Raw genomic sequence first — 26,566 nt, forward strand, 5'->3', positions numbered from 1 at the left:
ATGTTTTATGTGTTTGGTGATACTCATGGGTAAATTTAAAAAAAAAAAAAAAACCTGTGTACGGCCGTTTCTCATTTTTTTTGTTATAGCTCAGGGGACCTGAACCGGGGCAAAACGCTCTTCTTTAATGATGCAATGCCAGCCTCCCTGCAGCTCTGTTATGTGCTGTACCTTCTTGGTGTACGTTTTTGTTCAGGTGGACAGAGGCACAAAACCTCATTTATTCTGTCAGGATCAGGGCAATACTCTAGATCAGGGGTCCTCTAACTTAGTAAACAGGGGGCCAGTTCACTGTCCCTCAGACACTTTTGGGGGCTGGACTATAGTTTGAAAAAAATATGAATGCATTTCTATGCACATATACCTGCTCACTCTGTTATATAAATCAGATATGCACAGAGTTGTATAAAGTACTCGAAACCCATACTTGAGTAAAAGTACAAGTGCTCGATCAAAAAGTGACTTGAGTAGAAGTACTAAAGTATTCAACATTTTTTGTACTTTAGTATTGCAAGTATTTTTTTTTTAAGAAATTTTGCTACTTAAGTACTGAAAGTAAAAGTACAAGTACTGTGTTATGTAGTTATTAAAGAAAGAAGTCAAAAGTTTGAACATCATATTGTTTTTTATTATTTCAAATGCAGCTTTTATTTATACATACAGTAGCATTTATTTTCATAAATAATACACGTTTTGAGCTTCATGAAACCTGCCATCTACTGTTCTGGCAGTGGTAATTTTTATAATAGTAACGAGTAACTATGCAGCACAGAAAAAAAAAATATTGGAGTAGAAGTATTGAAATCATCGAAAAAATGTAGTGAAGTAAAAGTGGAAGTAGGAGAAAAAAATTCTACTCCAGGAAACAATTCATTTCTCCTGGGAGACTTGTACCACCATGGCCTCAGGAACTAAAGTGCAAGCAGTGCAGACAAGTCCCTGTATGAACCCCTCGGTGCTGAGGACATGACCCCCCCCCCCAGCAACTAGTGAATAACTACAAGTCCCAGCATGAACCCGTTAGATCTAAGGGGTCGAATTCTTAGATCTCAGGGGCTAATGCTGGGACTCATAGTCCTTCGCTAGTTGGGGGGCTGTCATGTCCTCAGCTCTGAGGGGTTCATGCTGGGATTAGTAGTCCTTCACTTTTGGGGGGGGTCACATTCTTAGATTTTAGGGGCTCATGTTGGGACTTGCAGTAATTCACTAGTTAGGAGGGGGTGTCACGTCCTCAGCTCTGAGGGGTTCATGCTGAAACTTTCAGTCCTTCACTTTTAGGAAGTTCATACCTCCCAAAAGTGATGGACTAGAAGTCCCAGCATGAACCCCTGAGATCTAAGGATGTGACCCCCCCCCCAAAAAAAAAAAGTGAAGGACTACTAATCCCAGCATGAACCCCTTAGATCTCATGGGTTCATGATGAGGCCTGTAGTCTATAACTAGTTGGGGAGTATCGCATCCTCAGCTCTGAGGGGTTCATGCTGGGACCTGTAGCCCTTCACTTATGGGGGGGGGTCACATCCCCCAAAAGTAAAGGACCACAAGTCCCAGCATGAACCCCTCCTCTTTGTATGGGTCTCTGCAGTGCCTGGCCCCCCATGACACACATGATCCATCCTCGGTGCTCAGTCAGCCTCACCCAGGCATCCCAACTTGCAAAAACTAATTTCAAGGAGGTGGCACTCCCCCGCACTAATTTTACCCAACTAAAGGATGATGAAGTGGAATTGAATCAGTATAAAGAGGTTTACTTCTTCTGAGAGATATTAAAGGAGCACTCTAACCTATTATGACCACTTCAGTGATTTGAAGTGGTCATGGTGGTAGGAGTCAGAAACACTGCACATGCAGGGATATTTACAGTTATGTGCTGGGGGCTATTTTCCCTCCTAGCATATGTCACTTAGGCAGCCAGAAAATGTCATGTTCGTATTCATACAAGTATGGACACGGACATGACATATTATGACAAAACACAACTAGTTATTAAAAAACATATTGCAACAATTTACGCACGCTAATGCACATACCTTTTCTTCTTATTTTGCAGACTGCTTGCAGTTACTGCTGGCAGTTACTACTGGCGGTTACTGCTGGTGGTTACTACTGGTGGGTACTGCTGGTGTGGTTACTGCTGGTGGGTAATGCTGATCATGACATCAGGTACTGCTGGAGGAAGCAGTGGCTGCAGTAGAGAGCAGAGCCGCTGCTTCCTGTATGGCTTGTGTCACAGGTGGAGTGCATTTCATATCACTCCACCTATGACAGAGCCAAAACTATACAGGAAGCAACAGCTATGTTACTGACTGCAGCCATCCTAAGTCTTCTGCGGCAGCTGGGAGGTCGCACAGCACTAGCGGGTGTCTGTGAGCCGCCGGCCAAAGGCGGGAGACTCCCGCAAGTCGCGGGAGACTTGTGATGTCTGGCCTCACCTCAGAACAGACAATAGCTCTCGAGTCCTGGCAGTTCTTTCCTCTCTGACCATGCTGTCTGAGATGATGGAGGAGGTGGGTGGAGCTAAACCACTTGGAGCGAAGCGAGGGAGGAGGAGGAATTTAAATCCTCCTCCGCTCTAAATGCTGGGGCCTCAGGCTATTAGTAATCTGTGAGTAAAGTGGTGCTGGCTGCGGCAGGCCGGGTTCAGGACTCTGTTAGTTTGAGGACCCCTGCTCTATATCATCTGCTCCTTCATTCCATAGAAAGTTCCTTCTTAAAGCTGATGTCCAGGCAGATAGAAGACACACAATAATGCAAGTCTGTGATCATTAAAGTGGTTGTATACCTCTGACATGAAAAATGCACAAAGCTTATCCTTCTATAGTGTGTACTTGCCACAATCTATAGCACTTAGTGTGATTTCTGTCTGTCGTCTCCTTCCTCTGCTATCTGCATCACTTCTGACAGGTTATCAAGTTACCCCAAAATCTCTGGAGACAGTCTCACCCCTCCTCCCACACACAGCTGGTGATTGATAGCCACAGCTCTGAATATTTCCCTATTTGACTGTGTAAGGGTGGTGGTGGTGGTGGGGGGGGGGGGGGTGGGGTGTCCATCGCTTCTACTCAGGTGTCAGATTACACTCAGCTCTGTGCTATGCAGTGTGTGACAGCAGCTCTCCACCCCTTCTTTTCTGAAACTCAGAAATACCTTTTGATGTGCTTACAGGGCTCTGAAGATGAGACGGCAGATAAACAGATACAACTCAAGTGGGAGGATTTGCTTCATCTCTGTGTATCACCTGTCACTTCACTATAGACATGTGTGATTTGTTTCAGTCTGAATATAAATGCGGATTCATTTTTGGGTATTCGGAAGATTTATCCAAATCTATCAAAATAGAAACAAATTTCATTGAAATTCGTTTAGTTTAGTTTTGAATATTCCTTTTCTATCAAATTCCAAATTTTTAGAGCGATTACGAATTTGTGATTTGGAATTTGAAATTCATTAGAAAATGAATAAATGTAACAAAATGAACCGACACAAATTTCGAAACGAATAAATGGAACAAAATTAGTAACATAAGGAATCTATATAAAACAAATTTTTGCAATCTGCACCTGTCTACTTCACTGGGTATATGAAAGGGTTTACAATCATTTTAACCACTTGCCGACCACTCGCTGCAGATATACTGCGGCCGGCTGACTCGGCTGCGTGAATCGTCGTACCTGTATGGCGATCCACGGAAGCGATCCTGGGGGCCCCCATTAGCCATCGGGGAAGCTGACTCACGGGGCCGGTGGCCGCGACTGCCACCAGGCACCCATTATAACTCCCCGTGGAGAGAGAACGACGGTCTGCTGTAAACACAGCAGACCGTTGTTCTCTTAGGAACCAGCACAGAGCGCCTATGATCCTCCTATTTAGGATCACAGGTCTCTGTGTTGATTCCACAAGCCCACCCCCCTCACATTTCGAAAACACACCCTAGGCTCACACTTAACTCTTTGATCGCCTCTGAGTTAACCGCTTCCCTGACAGTGTCATTATTACAGTAACAGTGCATATTGTTAGCACTGATTACTGTAGTAATGTCACTGGTCCCCCCCAAAAGTGTCAAAAATGTCAGTCAGGGGTCCGATCTGTCCGCCGCAATGTCGATGTCCCGCTAAAAATCGCTGATCGCTGATCACCGCCATTACTAGTAAAAAATAAATAAATAAGACATAAATCTTTCCCCTAGTTTGTAGATGCGATAACTTTTGCGCAAACCAATCAAAATACGCCTATTGTTTTTTTTTGCCAAAAATTTGTAGCAGAATACAAATTGGCCTAAAAGGATGAAAAAAATCAGATTTTTACATTTTTTTTATTGGGAATGTTATATAGCAAAAAATTAATTTGCTAAGGTCACTGGTGAGGAGCAGATAACATGAGAGTGGGAACGTCTGTGCACAGATTAGGGGTGTAAGTAGCATTTTCCCTGTAGAAGAGTAACTGTAGGAGAGCAGGATCAACAGGAATTCTGGTATGGTTACCCAAACAAAAATTGTTACCTACCAATGGGGGTAAAGGATGGACAGAGAAACCAGGGGGTAAGATGAGACAAACGGGACAGCAGAAGAGAAGAGGGAAAGGAAAAAAGGGGAAGAGTAAGAATGGGATACAAATACGCCATGGAGGTCCCAAGAGCCACTAACAGGGTGAGATAGAACCCTTAAAAGATCAGCGAGGTGTGTGTATAAGTAGCCCAAGGTTCCCAAATAGTCTCAAATTTTTGGTATGTATTCAGGAGACTACTAGACAGATCCAAGAGATTTTTATTTTAAGCAAGGTGAAAGAGATCGTAGGTCTCTTCCATGCTTTAGCTATGGTTAATTTTGCCCCTAAGAGCATATAATGAATCAGCATTTTTCGGCCCTTGGTGGCATTGTCCGGAGCGAAATTTAAGAGGGCTATCGGTGGAGTTTGAGGTACGGATATTCCAGTAACCTTGCAGATCCGATGAAAGACCCTGTTCCAGAATCCTCTTATTTTCGGACACTCCCACCATGTGTGCAGAAAAGTGCCCTTAGGAGAGCAGTCCCTGAAGCAGAGTGGCGAGGATGAGGGAAAACAGCGGTGTAAACTTTCCGGAACAAGGTACCATCTGGTTATGACTTTCAGACTGGCTTCTATTAAGGTAACATGCAAAATCCCCTTGTATGCCCGTTGCGTAGCTTAGTACCATGTCTCCGATTCCCAAACCCGAGATAAATCCTTCTCCCAAGCCTGAGCATAGCTCAACTTGGAGCCACTCCCCGGAAAGTGACTCGTAAATAGAAGAGATCCCCCTCTGCTCCATGACTACCACACCACCCCTTATAGGCCGAAGCCGTGGGAGGTAATGGCTTAGTTTTCCATATGGAATGTAAGAAATGTTTAATTTGGTAAAACCTGAAGAGTTCTGAATTGGGCATCTTGAGTTTACTTTTTCAGTAAGAAAGAGGGATGGGTCCTGAGGGGGTGAAAAAGTGTCCTATCCTGTATAAGCCTTTGTCTAGCCACCATTTGAATTCTACGATATTTAAGCCCGGCGGGAAGCTGCAGTTTTGGAAGAGGAGTAAGAGTGGGCGTAAGTGAGGTGAGTTCGGATCTACCCTTAAGCCTGTCCCATAGAGCTAAGGAATGTGAGAGTATTGGGGCTAAAATGGCTGGTCTGTATTTAGGGAGGCACCACGTAAGGAAATCAATGGTGTGCAGTGGCATTCCATGTGCACCCAATCTGGTTTCGATGCACGAGAGTAGATTACCGATATCTGTGCCAGTTGGGCAGCCTGATAATACCATATTTGATTTGGGACACCTAATCCCGCTCTTTTACACTATCTGAACAATAGCCCCTTCGCTAATCTATGACCTTTTGATCCCCAAATGAAAGATATGATTCTAGCCTGGAAGCGTTTAACATGGTCCCTACCAAGGGAATGGGTAGCGACCTAAAGAAGTAAAGAATTCTCAGCAATAACGTAATTTTCACTGCAAGGATTCTTCCCAGCCAGGATAGGGGAAGGTAAGACCAGCTTTGTAAGTCTTGACTGAGTTTACGGAAAAGAGGTGGATAATTGGCTTCATATAACCCATCTATTCTATTCGTGAGGGAGATACCCAGGTATGGGATGGAACTTTAACTCCTGATAAAGGGAAAATGAGGCTTAATGCCAGATAGCACCTGTTCTGGTATATTTATATTTAAAGCGTGGGACTTGGACATGTTAATGTGAAGGCCAGATAAAGTGGCAAAAGATTGCAGGAGTGTATAAATGTTCGGAAGGAAGATGAGTGGAGAGGTGATGAAGACGAGCAGATCGTCAGCAAAAAGAGCGCATTTGTGAGTGTGCGGGCCGCATTGGACCCCGTGTATATCAGGGTGTGATCTAATCGCTTGTGCCAAAGTTTCCATCGCTATTGCAAACAGGAGGGGTGAGAGAGGACACCCCTGACATGTACCCCTTGATATAGGGAGTGGGTCAGAGTAGCAACCCTGAAACCGCACCCTAGCCACCGGTTTGGAGTATAAAGCTCTAAGGATATTTATGAAATTAGGACCAAAGCCCAATTTGTCCAAGACCAAAAAAAGATAATGCTAGGAGATAGAGAGGCGAGGTAGTGGGGTCGCTGAAGCAGAAGCGTCACCAAGGAGTGGTCGGACCAAACCACTTACTTGAGGTCAGCCTTGCAAGCTAGGGGGACAAGCGAAATTGGTAAGAATATATGATCATTTCTCGCGTAGGACTGATGAGGATGTGAGAAGTGTGTGGAGTCCCTCTGAGAGGGATTGAGTTCCCTCCAAATGTCCACAAGGCCTTGATCATAAACCAACTTAGCCACATTTAAGCTATGTTTGGTGGATCTTGTGTGTTGAGAACCTACCGTTCGTTTTTTGTCGATACACATATCAAATGCGATATTTTAATCCCCCCCCCCCAGATAACGGTGCCTTCAACTAGCGGAGAGAGGGAAGTGAACATGGAGCTAAAGAATCTGTCTTGTGCTAGATTGGGTGCATAGTAGGAGATAAAGGAGAATATGTGGTCAGCAATTGAACCCTTAACCAAGATATAGCGACCTTCAGGGTCTCTGTAATAAGGGTAGGAGCGAACTTACAGCAATGAGAAAACAATATCGCCACTCCCTTAGTTTTTCCATCAGCATTAGTTAGAAAGAAAACGGGAAATTTAGGGTGGAGAAATTTGGGACTGAATTGTGTGGGGGGGGGGGGGTGGGTCTCCTGTAGGAGCATAACATCTATTTTCTGTGAGTGGTAAGATTGAAAAGTCTTCCTCCTCTTAGGCCCTGATCGTTGTGGGTACCTATTCTGAGAAGTGGAACGCGTCTGTTGTCATCAGCCATGGAGAGAGGGAAGGAGGAACCAGAGAGAATAAGAGTCACTTACCACTCTATCGAAGGAAGGGAGGGCTCGGAAGAACAACCTCATGATTTGGTATACCGTAGACTGGATATTGTGACATGTGAGACCTCCAGGGCATCTATAAATACAGAGAAAGGTTAGAAGAGAGGAAAACAGAAGAGACAGAGAGGGACACACAAAAGAGAAAATTCCACTCAGGGAATGAGAGGTAAAAACCCCTCACCCCCCCAAGGGAAAAAAATGGCCAGTTTCCTCGCTAAAATCGCGAGGGGGAACCAATCAAGGGGACGGAACATAACCTAGTCCTCGAAATTGATAAGGGCGCAAGGTCTGCAACCCGGCCGCAGCGCCCATGTATCAATTATATAAAAACAATGAAACAAAGTAAGTGTTTGCAAGCCAAAACATGTGTATAGTGGACTAAAAGTCCTCAACAGACAATATCCTGAGAATACAACAGTATATCTAAAATAATGCTTGGGTGGAGATAGGAACGGACATCAGGGAATCATGCCACGCGTGATGTTGTAACGTACATCAGGTGGACAAAAAAAAAAAAGGGGGGGGGGGAGATTTGAAGGTGGAGGGGGAGGGGGGGTAGAGAGGTGGGGGCAGGGGTTGGGAGGGAGTGGGGGAAGGATTTTGGTATAGTGGGTGGGAATAGGTCCCTAAGCAAGTTCTGGTGAGATCAATATCAAACATATCATAATGAGGATATGACACATAGGGACAAACAGGTCACCAGGTTAAAAAAAATAAAAAAATAAAAAAGGGGGATAGCTCTTAGTTCAAAGAGGGCATAAATGGTGAAATAAATTGAGCAGATTGGGGAGGAATGGGTGGAGAACCTCCCGGAACCAGGGCGGCTGCTCAGGGTAAAAACGGGCACACGTGCAGAGTTCCTTGGGCAGGGGTCAGCCTGTGGGAAAACAGTTCATCCCGGTCGCTTGGATACCTTGGAGCGCTTGTGCTTGGATTTCTGCCAAAGAGGTGCAATAGGACTTGTGGGCAACTGTCTTTTAGTTGATCCAGAAGGCAGGAGGAGGTGGTGAGGTGGTGAGGCTGGAGATCAAATGTAGATCCAAAAGAATTTTTTCACAATCAGAGAAGATGGAGAATGTGTAGAATTTGTTTTTATGGGAGAACTTCTGATTGAAGGGAAAAAGCCACCAATATTTTTTCTCTTTTTGAGCGAAAGAGAAGGGTTTGAGAGATCTGCGTCTTTGTATGGTAAATGGTAACAAATCAGCAAAAATTTGAATAGGGTGGTCCTGGAAAGAAAGCTGAGCAGCGGCACAGGCCTTTTTCATCACTTCCTCCTTAATGGAGTAGTAGTGGGGTTTAACAACAATGTCCCTGGGTAGTCCATCTGAGCAAGGGGTGCCCAGAGCTCTGTCCAGCTCCAGCTTGTGTGAGGGAATGTTAGGTATCAGCATTTTTATGAGAGCTTGGACTGTGGCAGCAGTGTCAGTGTAAGATTCCGGCAACCCTCTGATTCTGAAGTTATATCTCCTTGCTCTGTTCTCTTAATCATCTATTTTGGAAAGCGCTGAGTCCAATTGGGAGTGTAATTCCTGGATCCTGTCAGTGTTCTGGTTAATCCGGGTCACTGACTTGTCTACTTTTGATTCAATGGCCTCAATCCTGGAGCCTAGATTCATTAAATCTGCTTTGATATCAAACAGTAGGTCCACAACGTCAATTGGTAGGTCTGTGCGGGAGAACCTCAGACCAAACAGGAATAAACATAACCACCAATCACGTTTAACTTCATTAAAACTAAGAGGGGTATATGCTAATGCCAGGAGCCTAACTAATAAAATGGATGAGTTGGAAATGTTAGTACATGAGGAGGACATAGACCTTGTGGGAATAGCGGAGACTTGGTTCGACCCCTCACATGACTGTCTGGCATATATCCAAGGGTATTCGGTGTACCGGAAGGACAGGGTAGGAAAAAGAGGGGGAGGGGTATGTCTCTACGTCAAGAACAATGTAAGGGTGATAGAGAGGTGTGACATTACGGAAGGGATGAGTATGGAGTTAGAATCTGTATGGGTAGAACTCCATAGGGAAGGAGAAAAGGCAAAAGTAATTGTGGGGGTTTGCTATAGGCCACCTAAACAAGGGGAGGAGGTAGAGCTGGAATTTTTAGCACTATTGGGTAAAGTGGCAAAGCTAGGATCAGTCATCATATTGGGGGACTTCAATTATCCCGACATTGACTGGGGAGAGGGGACTACACACTCACATAAGGCCCGTCTATTCACGGAAACCTTACAGGATAATTACATGTCACAGTTGGCGGATTCTCCTACTAGAGAAAACGCAATCCTGGATCTATTGATCACTAATGACCCAGACCTAATCTCGGAGGTAGGAGTCCAGGACTACCTGGGCTCTAGCGATCACAGGATGATCACATTTAGCGTAAATAACAATATAGCAAGGCAAGTGGGGAACATAAGAACCCTTAACTTCAGAAGGGCAAACTTTCCAAAATTGTACTCATTGATGGAAAGGGTTAACTGGGACCAAACCCTGGGATCACTGACCACAGAAGAAAAATGGGAATGCTTTAGGAACATATTAAGCAAATGCATCTTGCAGTGCATTCCTATGGGAAATAAATTTAGAAGAGACAAAGCCAAACCTGGCTGGCTAAACCGTAGCGTTAAAAAACTTATTAGGGGAAAAAAAATTGGCCTTCAGGAAATATAAATCAGAGGGCGCAGTATTGGCTTTCGACCAATACAAGGAGGCAAATAACAAAAGTAAACACGAAATCAAGATGGCTAAAATAAACTTTGAGAGACAAATAGCGGAGGATAGTAAAAAAAACCCAAAGAAGTTCTTTAAATATATCAACAGCAAAAAAACTAGAGCAGAGCATATTGCACACATAATTAACGATGATGGGAGGATGGTTACAGAGGACACTGAAAAAGTAACCGTGCTGAATGCTTTTTTCTTGTCAGTATTTACACAGGAAACGGAGGGGTACACTGACCATGACAGTATGGTTAGTAGTAATACACAGGACTTGTCACTATGGCTAACAGAGGGTGAAATCAGGGAAAGGCTGGATAAACTTAACACAAACAAATCACCAGGCCCGGATGGCGTACATCCCAGAGTACTCAAGGAACTCAGTAAGGTTATATCTAGACCACTGTTCCTGATCTTTTCTGACAGTATTAGGACAGGAGATGTACCAGGGGAGTGGAGAAAAGCAAACGTGATTCCGATATTCAAAAAATGTATGAGGCATATATAGGCCTGTCAGTTTGACATCGATAGTATGTAAACTTCTGGAGGGGATGATAAGGGACTATATCGTAGAGTTTGCTAAAGACAACAGCATCATCAGCAGTAACCAGCACGGGTTTACAAATGGGCGTTCTTGTCAAACCAATCTCTTAACATTCTACGAGGAGGTGAGCTGTCAGCTAGATAGGGGCAGACCAGTGGATGTAGTGTACTTAGATTTCGCTAAGGTGTTTGATACAGTTCCCCATAAGCGCTTAATTTATAAAATAAGGTCTGCAGGTATCGACAGCAGGGTTTGCTCTTGGATACGGAACTGGCTAAAAGGGCGTGTCCAAAGGGTGGTAATAGACAGCGCATACTCAGACTGGTCTGAGGTAGTAAGCGGGGTCCCCCAAGGCTCAGTCCTGGGACCAACCTTGTTCAATTTATTCATAAACAGCATTGAGGAAGGGATCAGTAGTTCAATATCAGTTTTTGCAGATGACACAAAATTGGGCAGGGCAATAACTGCACAGCATGAAGCAGATATCCTACAGGATGACCTGGACAAAATAATGGAGTGGGCAACGACTTGGCAAATGAGGTTTAACGTGGAGAAGTGTAAGGTTTTGCACTTGGGGACTAGAAACACAAAAGCACAATACAAATTAGGAGGGGAACCCTTGGGGGAATCAAAAATGGAGAAAGATCTGGGAGTCTTGGTTGATGATAGACTAGGCAACAGCATGCAATGTCAAGCGGCAGCTGCCAAGGCCAGCAGAATATTAGCATACATAAAGAAAGGGATGTATTCCAGAGATAAGACTATAATCCTTCCACTTTATAAAACTCTGGTCCGACCACATCTGGAGTATTCTGTCCAGTTCTGGTCGCCAGTCCTCAGGAAGGATGTGTTGGAGCTGGAGAGAGTCCAGAGAAGGGCAACTAAGCTAATTAGGGGATTGGAGGACCTTAATTATGAAGAGCGTCTGCAATCGTTTAATTTATTCTCCCTGGAGAAGAGACGCCTGAGGGGGGACATGATAGCAATTTTTAAATATCTCAATGGGGATCTCAGCATAGAAAAAAAGCTGTTCAGTCAAAGGGATTGCATGAGGACTCGGGGGCATACAATGCGATTAGAGGAGAAGCGTTTTAACCTCAGGCAACGTGGGGGGTTCTTTACTGTTAGGGCTACAAGATTGTGGAATTCTCTACAACAAGAGGTGGTTTCGCCTGGTAGTATGGTGGCTTACAAAAGACTATTAGACGTACATTTCAAGGATCAGAACATTCAGGGGTATGTGAGATGATTACAGCCACACACACCTACACAGGTTGAACTGGATGGACTGTTGTCTTTATTCAACCTCACCTACAATGCAACTATGTAACTATGTAACTATGTAATATCTGAGGTGATTCTAGCAGCTGTAATGGAGTTGGAGAGGCCCCTGTCAAGCATTTCCGAAAATGTCACCATCATAAAGTTGGAGTCAAAATGCATGTCCGTGGGATGAGGTGGTGGGGGGTCCCTGGACTGGTGTGAGGATGTGGCTGACTCCATAGGGGACATTAGTAACTCATCTAGAGTCTGTCCAATGAGGGATTCAGTCCAAGCTGGGGAGGCTGGAGAGTTTAAAATGTGGAATGGATGTGTCACCTGAGGCAGATAGTGGTGGGATGAGAGGGGGGAGAGTTGGGGTGACCCAGAGAGCGGGTCAGGCTGCCTGTGGGGCTGAGGTGCGGCCGCCATCTTGGAAAGTTAGGCCTGAGATTAAAGAAGGCAGTATCGGGGTTTCCGGAGCCATAGGTTGTAAAATATTAGTCTCTGGGGGTGCATTGGGAAGTCAGCTCGCCCCTGATATGAGTGATGTCCTTGAGAACGTCATTTTCTGACGAAACGTACGTCGGTCGCGGCGTGCTGACGTCACCTCTACGAGACGCTCAGGCGGGTGTTTGAAGCTGTCTGGCCGGCAGCTTTAATTCAGCGCATCTATAGATGCTTCTTCTGTAAGTGCATTTCTTTTAAATTTTGGTTCTTAATAAACAGTTTTACACTATGGGCATCTCCATTATCATTTTTATGTGAACCTCGGAGCCATATTTGTGGATCAGCCTCTATACCACCAGGGACCGGACCGTTCACAGGGGATAGGATACCATATCCAGTGCCATCCTGACTCGTGATATATGCACTAATTTGCTTATTTCTGGTAAGCAGGGATTTATGGTGACGGTCCTAACGGGGTCACGAACTATCTGAGTGATCTTATACACTTGTCATATCTGCACAATCTGGTAATTAAATTGGAAATAAGGTGGTGGCTCATTTTACGGCTTATTTCATTCATTTGGGATTGCTTTGGATTGATTTGCTTTACTTTTATTCTGGTAAGCAGCCTGTGATGGTGGTGGTTTCTATTAGCACCTTTCTTTTCTGATACACACGGGAGTGGTTAATAAACACCTTCATTATACAGTATCACGCTATGTTTTTGCATTTGTTTTTCACTCCAACATCCACCTAATTGTAATCCTGGGCTATTGCTGGTGATGAATCCTTCACAGATCTTCATCTGGCTTGGCTAACTATACGCAAGGCTCATAATACTGCTACATCTGGTAAGCAGTAACTTCATTCATTGTCTGCACCTGTGGATTTTTGGCTGAATGTTTGGCCTTCTTTTTGTTGATTCAACTATTCATTTACTAATCAATATTTTTGGGACTTATTTTGGACTCAATTTCATTTATGTTTTGTGTCACTTCCCCCATTTACTGTTTTTTGATGTTTGTCACATATTAAGTTGCTGCTACCCTTTTCTTTGATATTTAGCGCAGTTTCTTCACCCCTTTTTTCCATGAGTGATGTCCTTCCTTGTGCAGGATGCAGGGAGGATGGCAGTTGATGCTTCCGTGCCTCGGCGGGAGTTCGCGTCTATGCGGCCATGATGGGGTGCTAGGCCTGAAACAAGGCTGAGCCGTATCAAGGTCCCTGGTGCCCTGAACTGGGCAATAGCGATACCTTGGGGTGCCACGGAAGCTCCTCTCTCTCCTGAGGTGGTTGGGGTCTGTCGGTGTGCTGGCTGCTGGTCGGATGGGGACCGACACGGCCGGGCTAAGGCGGGAGCTTTGCTGCTATGTGGCTATAGGGGAGCTCTTGCGCATGCGCACTGCGTACGCATATTTTGCGCTATAAACAAAAAAGAGCGACAATTTTGGGAAAAAAAACAATATTTTTCACATTCTGCTATGACATCCCCCCCCCCCCCAAAAAAAAAAATGCAAATCTAATTTTTTAACATTTTAGGCCAATTTGTTTTCAGCTACATATTTCTGGTAAAAAAAAAAAATCGCAATAAGCGGATTTTGATTGGTTTGCACAAAAGTTATCGCGTTTACTAACTACTGGAAAGATTTATGTAATTTTTATTGTTCTTTTTTTTACTAGTAATGTCGGCGATCTGTGATTTTTTGCGGGACTGCGACATTGCGGCAGACAGATTGGACACCTAACTGACATTTTTGACACTTTTGGGGGGACCAGTGACATTACTGCAGTAATCAGTGCTAAAAATATGCACTGTTACTGTACTAATGACACTGGCAGGGAAGGGGTTAACACTGTTGGTGATCAATGGGTTAAATGTGAGCCTAGGGGAGTGATTATAACTGTAAGGGGGCAGGGCTTATGGAATGACCTTAGAGATCTGTGTTCCTACATAGAAGGATCATAGGAGCTCTGGGATCATTCCAGGGAGAAGAACGGTCAGATGTGTTTACAACAGCCGACCGTTCTTCTCTCTCACCAGGTCGCCTCACAGGTCGCCTTAGTGTGAATGGGGGACTTATAATAAAGTTGTTGTTTGTTTATTTATTTATTTTTTTTTTTTCTGCAGACCAGTTTTTTGTAGAACAGCCGGATGTTGTCCCTGCTGTGATGGGAGAAGATATCTCTATACCATGTGCTGTTCATAATAGATCACCTGAATTTATAAATGAGATTATCTGGAGGGTAGGAAAAAGTGATCTGTGTTTTGAAAATGTTGAATTTTTTATATGGAATACAAACAATATAACACAAAAGGTTGGACGATGGACACTGCAGAAATCGGAGAATATCTTCTTATTACGCATACAGAGTGTTACAGATTCTGACCATCTGCAATACTGCTGTGAGGTGAGGACAAAAACAAGATCAGGTGGACGGTCATCCACACACGGCACCCAGGTAGTGATAGCAGGTAAGATCATTTCAGTTCTAAACATTGAAATACTCATTGATTAGATACATCACAGAGCAGGAGCAATGTTTAGTGTTCTTCTTTCTTCCTTTGCCGTCTTTGCTCTTGTTGGGTATCTCCCAGGTTGGCAGATGTACAATACTTGAATGTTTTCACAGAGCAGCAATCAATCAAGGATCTTTCTGGGAGTAATCACACAGCAAACGAGTTTTTCCTGCTGCCAGAAGAGGGAGATCACATGGGGCTGAGTTACCTGGACTCCAACACATGGGTGGCTGCAAGTCCATGGATAATAATTACAGACTGATCTCTGCTGTGTCATTTAACCACTTAAGCCCCGGAGGATTTTCCTGCTAAAAGACCAGGGGGTTTTTTGCGATTCGGCACTGCGTGAATTTAACGGACAATTGCGCGGTCGTGCGACGCTGTACCTAAACGAATTTGACGTCCTTTTTTTCCCACAAACAGAGCTTTCTTTTGGTGGTATTTGATCACCTGTGCGATTTTTACTTTTTGCGCTATAAACAAAAAAAGAGCGTAAATTTTGCAAAAATAGCAATATTTTTCACATTTTTTTATAAGAAATTCCCCCCCAAAAAAAAGGAAAAAATCAAAATTGTTTAACATTTTCGGCCAATTTGTTTTATCCTACCTATGTTTGGTAAAATAAAATTGCAAAAAGCGTATTTTTATTGGTTTGCGCAAAAGTTATCGCGTTTACTAACAAAGGGAAAGATTTTTGTCATTTTTGTTGTTTTTTTTTTTTAACGCGTAATGGCGGCGATCTGCGATTTTTTTGCAGTACTGCGACATTGCGGCGGACAGATCGGACCCTTGACTGACATTTTTGACACTTTTGGGGTTACCAGTGACATTTCTACAGTAATCAGTGCTATATATATGCACTGTTACTGTAAAAATACACTGGTAGTGAAGGGGTTAACTTTATTTGGGAGGGAGGGGCTGTGTGTGTCCCTAGGGGCGTGCTTTCTACTGTGATTGGCTGTGGCTTGAGCTGTAAGGACACTGATCAACGGATCTACATAGTAGATCCGTGTGATCAGTGTCTTTACACCGAGGAGAATGACAGTCAGCTTGTTTACACAAGCCGCCTGACTTTCTCCCTCTCCCCCGCCGATCGCCGAGTGACCGCGCGGGGGGGTCCGTGACCGCGCGGGAGCGCGCTCGCTCCCCAGACCCTCCCAGGCTAGTGACGTTAATTAATGTCACTCTGCCTGGCAGGGGCTGACCCCCGCAGTAAATCTACTTGCCTACCGGGCACTTTCACCCCCTTCCTGCCCAGGCCAATTTTCAGCTTTCAGCGCTCTCACGCTTTGAATGACAATTGCGCGGTCATGCTACACTGTACCCATATGAAATTTTGATCATTTTTTTCACACAAATAGAGCTTTCTTTTGGTGGTATTTAATCACCTTTGGGTTTTTTATTTCTTACAAAAAAAAAAAGAAAAAAGACAGAAAATTTTGAAAAAAAAAAAGTTTGTCTTATTTTCTGTGAGTAAATTTTGAAAATAAATACATTTTTCTCCTTCACTGATGTGCGCTGATGAGGTGGCACTTATGGGCACTGATGAGGTGGCACTTATGGGCACTGATGAGGTGGCACTGATGAGGAGGTAGTAATATGCCACATGGGCAGCACCATCAGTGCCCACACTCAGTGCCCATAAGGCTGCCAGTCAGTGCTCATCAGTGCCTAGATGAGCAGGCACTGATGGGCACTGACTGGCAGCTCTATGGGCACTGATTGTGGGCACTGATAGGGGGCACTGTGGGCACTGATGGTGAACACATTGTATTTTATTTACCTCTGTTCACCAGTGCCCTGATTACACTTTGCTGTGTCCCCGAACGGCTGATCGGCTCTGCTCCTTCCTCACACGCAGTCTCTGTGTGAGGAAGGAGAGCTGGCGATGAAAGATGATCTCATATGTTTACATATGAGATCATCTCTCATTGCATGGGCCAATCACGTGGTAAATGGCCGCTGTGATTGGCCATTTACCACGATCTGTGATTGGCTGTGTCCAAGGGACACGGCCGACACAGATTTTCCCGATGCGCGATCTCAGGAGCGCGCGGGGAGCCTGTTACTGGGAGGCCGTTTAAAGACGGACTCCCGGAAATTCGAGTCCGCGCTGTAGCCGTCTTTCGGCTATAGTGCGGACCGGAAGAAGTTAATATACTTTGTTATATGCATAAGTATGCATTAAATGTGCAGCGATATCACTTATTACACAAAATGATGCATAAAATGATGCAAAAAAAAATATGGTGCTAAAAAAAAAAAAATGTGATTGTGTGCATATGTGAGTCAGATTATTGTGATCTCCTAATCATCATATACCATTCCAATAAAGTCCACATAGAAAAGACCAAAATAACATAGTTCCAATATTCCAAACCGTAACCACCGGTGTGCAAATGAAAGCAAAACAGTGCACCTAGACCTGAAAACACACTCCAGTTTCTTATCCAAGAAGCCTATCCAAGATAGCCACAATCCCATAGTGTAATACTGTACAGACTGTTTTATTTAAAAGTGTATAGTGCACACTAACAGAAATGATGAACATCAAAGCATACAGTATCTCACAAAAGTGACTACACCCCTCACATTTTTATAAATCTTTTTTTTATATCTTTCCATGTGACAACATTGAAGAAATGACACTTTGCTACAATGTAAAGTAGTGAGTGTACAGCTTGTATAACAGTGTCAATTTGCTGTCCCTTCAAAATAACTCAACACACAGCCATTAATGTCTAAACCGCTGGCAACAAAAGTGAGTACACCCCTAAGTGGAAATGTTCAAATTGGGCCCAAAGTGTCAATATTTTGTGTGGCCACCATTATTTTCCAGCACTGCCTTAACCCTCTTGGGCATGGAGTTCACCAGAGCTTCACAGGTTGTCACTGGAGTCCTCTACCTCTCCCTCTTCCACTTCCACAGCTCCAGACCATGACACTCCCACCACGATTGTCCTTAATCCACAGCGATATTCCCCAAATGATTCAACATATGGTGTAACAAAATGATAATCAATTACTACTAAGATAACACAAAAAGGAAGTCCTTCAAAATGAATAAAGTGTTGGAATGTAAATGTTTGTGGTGAAATTAAATATAATCGTGGTTAGGTGTTGTGCAGGGACAATTCCCCATCACCAGTACTTGAATTTCCCACAGATTTAGGGTGCAATGTATCCCCTCCACTCCCGTGACCCCCCTTCAGGTGGGTATCTCACCTTGGGGGTGTATGACCTAGCGGCTAACCTTGGTCAGACAGAGCTTGAGATAGTCCACGGATGTATGGGATGGCTCCTCTCCTTCATCTTGTGAGCTCTCAGCTGGTTTAGAACACTCTGGGATGAAACACGCATGAAAAAAAAGTGTAACATAGTGCAAGTACTGCTTTAAAATCCTCTATTTATTAAAACATAAAAAGCACTTACATTGGCACCAAACTATTGGCACAATGTATCGAGAACTGAAGCGTGTAAATAGATGATCCTGGTCTGCTACTCGTGTGCTGAGTTCCTCTCACGGCCGCGCTCTGCAATCACCGACATGAATCTAGCCCTTCCCCTATGTGTGTTCGACACAAGGGACTTGCGTGTCTTCATTGGGGGGTTATGATTGGTCGGTGTGCTGGCATGCTTTTAAAGCGGAGTTCCGGGCACAGATGTCATTTTTTAATGAACATACCCCCGGGACAGTCAGGGCTAGCACATTCCACAATGGCTAGCCTCTGATCTGTCCCGGTTCGCACTTACCTTTTAGAAGAAATACTTACTTATAAAATTTCTTCCACAGCGTTTCCATCTCTGTTGTGGGCAGCTGAAGCCGGCGCGGTCCTCTTCTGCGTCTTCTTCCGCGTCTTCTTCTCCCAGAATGCGCCGCACCGGCCCCTCTCGTCACTTCCGGTTCGGCGTCGCCCGGAAGTGACGAGCGGGGCCGGTGCCGTCGCATTGATTCCTGGGAGCGATGATGTTTAGCTCCCAGGAATCATCGCAGCGCAGGAAGTGACAGCGGAGCCGCGGCGCTGAGGGAGGAAGTACCCTGAGGTGAGTTTTTAAAAAAAAAAATCTAACTATCCAATTCCTTTTCAGGTTAGGCTGAACTAGCGGACGGGCACAAAAAAAAAAATATCGTTTTTGTGCCCGGAACTCCGCTTTAAGGAGAAATGTATGTGCCAGGGTTGCACTAAACACCTGGTACTAATTAATCATTAAGCTACCTTAGGAACCCAATGTGTACGCTATACTTATCCATGTCGGGAACCAGTGCCGGACAGTGAGAGTAGAGGGATCATTTTAACATACTCAATTACCAGATTTATGCAGTGATGTCTATACAGTGTACAGATTTATAATAGACCTTTCAGGTGTACCTTCCTATGTTTACTTCTCTGAATTGAAAATAAATCCATGAGACACACATATGGATTTGTCCTACTCAATAGTATGCCGAATATTCGCAACATATACAATCAAGGATTTACTTTGTAATCTCCACTAAAAATTGTAATTTTCTGGCTAACACTCACCTAAAAGTATATGTCCCAAATATGCATCCATTATATATTGTTGGGTGTGTTATTAATGGATTTATATATATTGGTTGTATGATTAAAAAATATATCCACCCAGTATATAGTTTGGTTAGGTGTTTATAATCTTTCCGCACTAAGTAAAACAGGTAAATAATGTAGGCTGTATATAAATGTATCTATTTTTCCATCATGTGTATACTTAATGTATACCTTATAGAGGGAACGGTTTAATAGTAGAGATGGGAATTATTTTATCTGTTATACTATGGTGTAAAATTTGAATAATAGCACCATTGTAATGTAATGTACTATAGTGTACCTAGATAATGATACATTATTCATACTACAATATAAATGATGATCATCTCTAATATACTGGTGTTAAATTGCTGTTATGTAAAGTGGGGGGTTAACTTATTATGTGGATGGATTATTCTGGAGTGAGATGTATACTTATAGACTCCTATATAATGTGACCTAACAATATGTGCATATCGCTTAAATTTACTTCACCTCTTAAAATGTGTGTGTAAGGAAGGGGGTCTGAACCCATTACTAAATAGGGACCCTTTTAATTTTTTATCATTAACTGTTGCCTAAAAAAACACCCCAAGTCAAAGTTTCTATTGAGACCCCCCGACATGAGGGATCCTAATTGGTGGATCCACAAGGATTCCGTCTTATTGAATTGTCTCACAAAGTTTCCTCCCCTCCATTGTTTCTTTGGTGCCTCTATTCCCCAGAATTGGATATCAGTACTGCTCTGGCCATGCACCACTTTAAAATGCTTATATAGGTGATGTTTCTCAAACCCTATATTAATATTGTGCACATGCCCCCTCATTCTCTCTCTCCGCTTACTTTTTGTGCGTCCAATATACAATAAATTACATGGGCATTTTATTGCATAGATTACACCTTTAGTATTGCATGTGATTAAATCTCTGATTTCATACTCTATTGAATTCCTTGGGTTTATGAAGGTATTGTGTTTTTAAATGTTATTCGGAACCCTTACGCAACTATAGCAGTGTCCACACCCTTTTAATCCTTTTACCTCCCATGGGAAGAATTGGATCTTTTTCGGAGGTTCTATTATATTCTTTACTAATTTATCCCTGATATTGGGGCCCTTCTGTACACAAATATTGGTTTATCAGGAATATGTTGGCCTATGATCTTTGATTTATAATAGCATTGGTGAGCAACACATTATATCCATTTTTAACACTTGTCTTCCTGCTGCACAGTACTATGCCTGAAGACAAGTCCTCATCAGTTGGTTGGAACATCCAGCAGTACACTTCTCAGTACTGCTCTGTGAGAAGCGGCTGCACCAATTGCGGCACGCTTTAAATGAAGCCATGTTCTCAAATTCAGCCAAAAAGTCCTCTATGTGATCATCAGTTAACATAGGCTGTATGAATTCAGACACACAGATCTCTTCTTTGTTGCCACGGGCAACCACCCCCACCTGTGCAGTCCTTGTACTGAGTGATGGCTTAATTTCCTTTTTCCTCTTGCTCCAGTGTGGCCATATGCATCTTGCACTAGTCTGGGGCTTGTTCTGTCGGTAAAAACCCCTCCAGCCACATAGCTCTGTCTCTCATTTCAGCAAATCTTGCTTCATAGTTACATAGTTACATAGTAGGTGAGGTTGAATAAAGACAATAGTCCATCCAGTTCAACCTGTGTAGGTGTGCGTCACCATAATCATCTCGCATACCCCTGAATGTTCTGATTCTTGAGATGTAAATCTAAGAGTCTTTTGAAAGCCACCATACTTCCCGCAGAAACCACCTCTTGTGGTAGAGAATTCCTCAATCTTGTAGCCCTAACAGTAAAGAACCCCCCTCATTGCCTGAGGTTAAAACGCTTCTCCTCTAATCGCATTGTATGCCCTCTAGTCCTCATGCAATCCTTCCGACTGAAAAGCTTTTTTTCTATGCTGAGATCACCATTGAGATATTTATAAATTGCTATCATGTCCCCTCTCAGGCGTCTCTTTTCCAGGGAGAATAAATCAAGCGATTGCAGACACTCTTCATACTTAAGGTCCTCCAATCCCCTAATTAGTTTAGTTGCCCTTCTTTGGACTTTCTCCAGCTCCAACACATCCCTCCTGAGGACCGGCAACCAGAACTGGACAGAATACTCCAGATGTGGTCGGACCAGAGTTTTATAAAGTGGAAGGATTATAGTTTTATCTCTGGAATACATCCCTTTCTTTATACATGCTAATATTCTGCCGGCTTTGGCAGCTGCCGCTTGACATTGCATGCTATTGCCTAGTCTATCCTCTACCATGACTCCCAGATCTTTCTCCATTTTTGATTTCCCCCAAAGGTTCCCCCCCCCCCCCCCTAACGTGTATTGTGCTTTTATGCTTTTAGTCTCCACATTAAACCTCATTTGCCATGTCATTGCCCACTCCGTTATTTTGTCCAGGTCATTCTGTAGGATATCTGCTTCATGCTGTGCAGTTATTGCCCTGTCCAATTTTGTGTCGTCTGAAAAAACTGATATAGAGCTACTCATCCCGTCCTCAATGCTGTTTATGAATAAATTGAACAGGGTTGGTCTCAGGACTGAGCCTTGCACTTTGACCACCCCATCTCTGCAGTCAGGGACACTGCTGGTGGGTATATTTTTGGTGTTCAGTCTCCTTAAGGCTGAGAAACAAACAATTCTTTGCTCACACAGCAAAGCACAAACAGACAATCTCTTGGCACTCACGGTTTCTGGCATGCGAGGATCTGGACCACCGCCAACTGTGCCCATAGCATTCCTCCACCAATTATGAAGATCCGGGGTAAATACACTCTAGTGGTGCATGCGTTTCCAAGAAATTGTGCCAGTCCAGACTGCATTTTTTAAGGGCATGGCAGCCCACTTTTACATATGGAAAGTTCACAAAACAGCAATTTTTCCCCAGGGGGTTTCACCATTACTGTAACTTGTTACTTTAGCCTCCTGGCTTGCTCACTTGCCACAGGCCTAGGCCTTAAGTCTGCTCCTCAGACCAACACAAAAGTATCCTTCAGTCAAGCTCTCTTGTAGCTTACTTGGGATCAGCTTTGTGCTGCGCTGTCGAAGACTACATCTGCCTCCTACAGACCTGTATGCTCTTGCTGCCACCTTCAGCCTCTGACTCCTAGAGAGGATGGGAGCCCTCCTCACTCCCATGCACAGACCTCCTGTCTGTTGGGTGGGGTCCTCCTGACTCCTGGGCCAGACCTCCTGTCCGCTGGGTGGAGCTGTCTCCAACTAGGGAGCCCTGAGTGCTAGCTCCGGGACTATAATAAACCTAGCCCCCACCTGTGCAAACAGCATGCCTGCCTCTCCAGAAATCAGGTGTAAATTGCTAATAAACAATGATGCGGCTCACCTTTCTACAATATATATATATATATATATATATATATATATATATATATATATATATATATATATATATATACACATTTTATTTATTTATTCATTTTGCTTTTTTGCTTTGTTTTGCTCAAAAAGTGTGGGGGTGAGGAGGGGGAGGGTGGGGGTCCCCCCTGGTCTTGGACTCCAAAGTGAGTTCACTGACTAAAGTAAATGTTTTGAAATGTGTATTTCTATGGTTTATTCATGTACAAGAAGTCAGTCGTATTTTCTAATAGAATACTGTGGCTCTACTTTCTGCTTAGCAGAGCTACCCAATGGTTGTATTTTTCTGCCCCGTCTGACAAGGCAAGTCTACAAGTCTGTTGGGTCAAACACATTGCTTCCTCTAATGGGCAACATTCACATTTCTATATTTGTTGTAGAAAGTGTAGAAGAGTAGAGAAGAGCCAACGGTTCAGTCTGGTTTGCTTGTTTAGTCCCCTGTACGGCAGGAGCTGAAAATAATATCTATAAGTTGTATTTCTACTGCTTCTATATCTGATAGGGACAAAGACAAAAAATAAACCTGACCTTCCAACCATTCTATGCTCAGTGTGAAAAAAACCCCTAAAAATAATTTTGCATAATATTTACTTTACTAAACAAATTGTACATACCACTGTGGTAGTTTTGCCAGTTTTGTATGGTTTCACCAATGGATTTGAAGCTCCAATAAAGCATGTAAAGTGTAAAATTTGCATTTGCTCACTAAATATTTTCTCTAAATGCAGCACACATTCTCTTCTCAGATCCTACTCAGAATGATCTCAAGTTCAAAGTCACTCAGTCTGAAAATATAATGGCTAATGAAGGAGACTCTGTCACCATCACCTGCTCATACACCATCCCACCAGACCAAAACCTTCTGTGGAGTGGAGTTTTCTGGAAAGTGGGCAGCCCAAAAGGACCCTACGCCTATCACCCCTCCGATCTAATGATTCATCCCAGTTATAGTGGAAGAACTCAGCTGAGTGGATCTTCTGATCTCCAGATAAACGGAGTCCAAGATACAGATTACACCACCTATTACTGCTTGGTGATGCTGAAATTCTGCATTGGAACCCACAAGACCAACTCAGTAGTAAAATATGGGAGTTGGACGCAATTAGGTGTAAATGTAATAAATCAGACACCCACAGGTATAAATTACTTTATATTTTTCATTTTTATTATACGTGCACAAATTGTTTTGGGTTAAAGGACTTAAAGAAGAATTTTATCTTTTTTCAAAAAAATAATTTACTTTACACACTCATATTATTGTTTTTGCATTTGAGCCTGAAAAGTATTGCAACTGTGATCAGTAAATCATTGGTGCAATGCTTTACCTCCTTCAGACTCCTCCTTCAGCTTGGGTATTTACAGAGGTACAAACCTACAGTTGTGGAGCTGGAGGAAGTGTTAAAGGACTACAAACATGGTGATGTTACTGCACTTGTGCTCTATTGAGTCCCTCTGCCTCGATGGCTCCAGACTGGGGTGGCTGTCAGCTACACGTTGAAAGATGGAGCCAGCTGTCAATCAGGCAGGGAGGTTGATCCAGACATTCATTTTGTTTCCCAAGCCACTTAGTTATCACTTTTGCTTTATGGAAGGTGCTCTATCATACTGAAAAAGGCATTGTTCCTCACCAAACTGTACTTGGATGGTTGGGAGAAGTTGTTCTTGGAAGATGTTTTTTTTTACATTTCTTTTTTCATGGCTGTGTTCTTAGGCAAAACTGTGAACCCCTTTGCTGAAAAGCAATCTCAAACATGAATGATTTCAGGATGCTTTACTGTTGGCATGACACAGAAATGATGGGAGCACTCACCTTTTCTTCTCTGGACAAGGTTTTTTCCAGATGCCCCAAACAATGGGAAAGCTGATTCATCAAAGAAAATGCTTTTTTTTTTTTTGTTTTTGTTTAATACTTTATTAATCCCAAAGGGAAATTGTAACATTGTTGAGATTTCCCCACAGTCCTTGGCAGTCCAATCCCTGTACCTTTTTCAGAATATCAGTCTGTCCCTAAGTTTTTCCTGGAGCGAAGTGGCATTTTGCTACACTTTTTCACACAAGGGCATCCTCCAAAAGTCTTCTCCTCACTGTGCATGTAGATGCACTCACATATGGCTGCTGCCATTCCTGAGCAAGCTCTGCACTAATGGTGCCCCAATCCCGCAGCTTAACTGTAGGACACGGTCCTGGTGCTTGCTGGACTTTCTTGGGCGCCGTGAAGCCTTTTTCACAAATGCAGTGGAAATGTTTTTATAGAATTAAGTTAATTTTCATGGCAAAGAGGGACTTTAATTAATTGCAATTCATCTAATCACTCTTCATAACATTCTGGAATATATGCAAATTGTCATTATAAAAACTGAGGTAGCAGACTTTGTGAAAATTATTATTTATGTAATTCTCAAAACTTTTGGCCACGGCTGTACACTCTTTGCAAATTAGGGAAAAACAAATGTTCTATAGATTATTATTCTTCTGAATAATTTTTTTAATTTTTTTTTTTATTAGTAAAATATTGCATTATGGTTACTAGATGGATCTAAGCTGCACTGGAAATACATATGTCTTTAACAAGAAATACAATGTAAAAATAATAGAGACCACTAGATGGAAGCTGTCATTCAGCTAATGGTACCATCTGGTTTGGACGATGCACGCCCGGTCATCAGGGTTTTTTTTTTTTTTAGGTAAGTTAGCAGGCGGCCATTTTTATTCTCCAAGATGGCCAAGTTTATTAATATTATTATGGATATACAAGATTTATATAGTGCTAATAGTTTGCGCAGCGCTTTACAACATGAGTGCAGACAGTACAGTTACAATATAATTCATTACAGGAGGAATCAGAGGGCCCTGCTCATTAGAGTTTACAATCTAAAAGGGAGGGTCAACTGATACAAAGTTAATAACTATAGGGAATGAGCTGATGAAGAAAATAAAAGTACAGTTTTTAGGTGGAGGCGGAGTAAGAGATAGTCTGACAGATTGGGGTAGGGGATTACAAAGGATGGGAGAGGCTCAGGAGAAGCCCTGGAGGTGAGCATGGGAGGAGATGACAAGGGAACTAGAGGGCAGGAGATCTTGGGAGGAACAAAGAGAACAATTTGGTTGATATTTTGAAATTAGGTTAGTGAAGCTGGGGGCCGAGTTGTGGATGGCTTTGTAAGTTATTGTTCATATTTTGAATTTAATTTGTTGGTGAGTGGCAACCAAAGGAGGGATTGGCAGAGAGGAATAGCAGACACTAAGCGGTTTGTAAGATGCATGAGTCTATTTAAAGGTAAGTCAGTTTAGAAGAGGTTGCAGTAGTTGAGGGGAGAGATAAGCAGGGAGTTTCCTAGGACCTCAATCACACAGGGGTACTATAGCATATGTAAGGAATGCGTTACCTTCACAGAGAATTACAGGTGTTATATGCCTTCCCGTGCAGGCAGTCCTATCTATTTCAAATGGAACGCAGTGGCTACATAGACACTGCAAGTAGTGTTTCAACTTTATAGGCAGTAGCAAGGTTTCACCTAAAACGTAATGTAAGAAGGATACTGTCAGGAACCATGAATCAGACTGAGACAGAAAATGCAGTAAAATCCCACCTTTAATGTGATGGTAAAAAATGGTACAGAACAGTAAACGTTGTCAAAACATAAGCCAGGGGTGGGAAGCCAAAATGGGAATTCAGACAAGTCAGTCACCAGCAAACCAGAAATCAGTGTAGTCAGGGG

At 43.2% G+C, this 26,566-nt stretch overlaps 1 protein-coding gene across 1 annotated transcript in view; it reads left to right on the top strand.

Annotated features, from left to right (window-relative positions):
- Positions 1-26,566, top strand: part of LOC309552861 (uncharacterized protein) — a gene marked incomplete at its 3' end in the record, with an annotated part of 214,407 nt that overhangs the window by 37,872 nt on the left and 149,969 nt on the right. Inside the window, exons 3-4 of the mRNA XM_082253772.1 lie at positions 14,506-14,850; positions 23,594-23,983. Coding sequence (XP_082109898.1) covers positions 14,506-14,850; positions 23,594-23,983 — 735 coding nt within the window. The remainder of the gene's footprint in view (positions 1-14,505; positions 14,851-23,593; positions 23,984-26,566) is intronic.

This window comes from Pelophylax lessonae (assembly GCF_965119305.1).
Source record: "Pelophylax lessonae genome assembly, chromosome: 4".
NCBI classification, from domain to species: domain Eukaryota; kingdom Metazoa; phylum Chordata; class Amphibia; order Anura; family Ranidae; genus Pelophylax; species Pelophylax lessonae.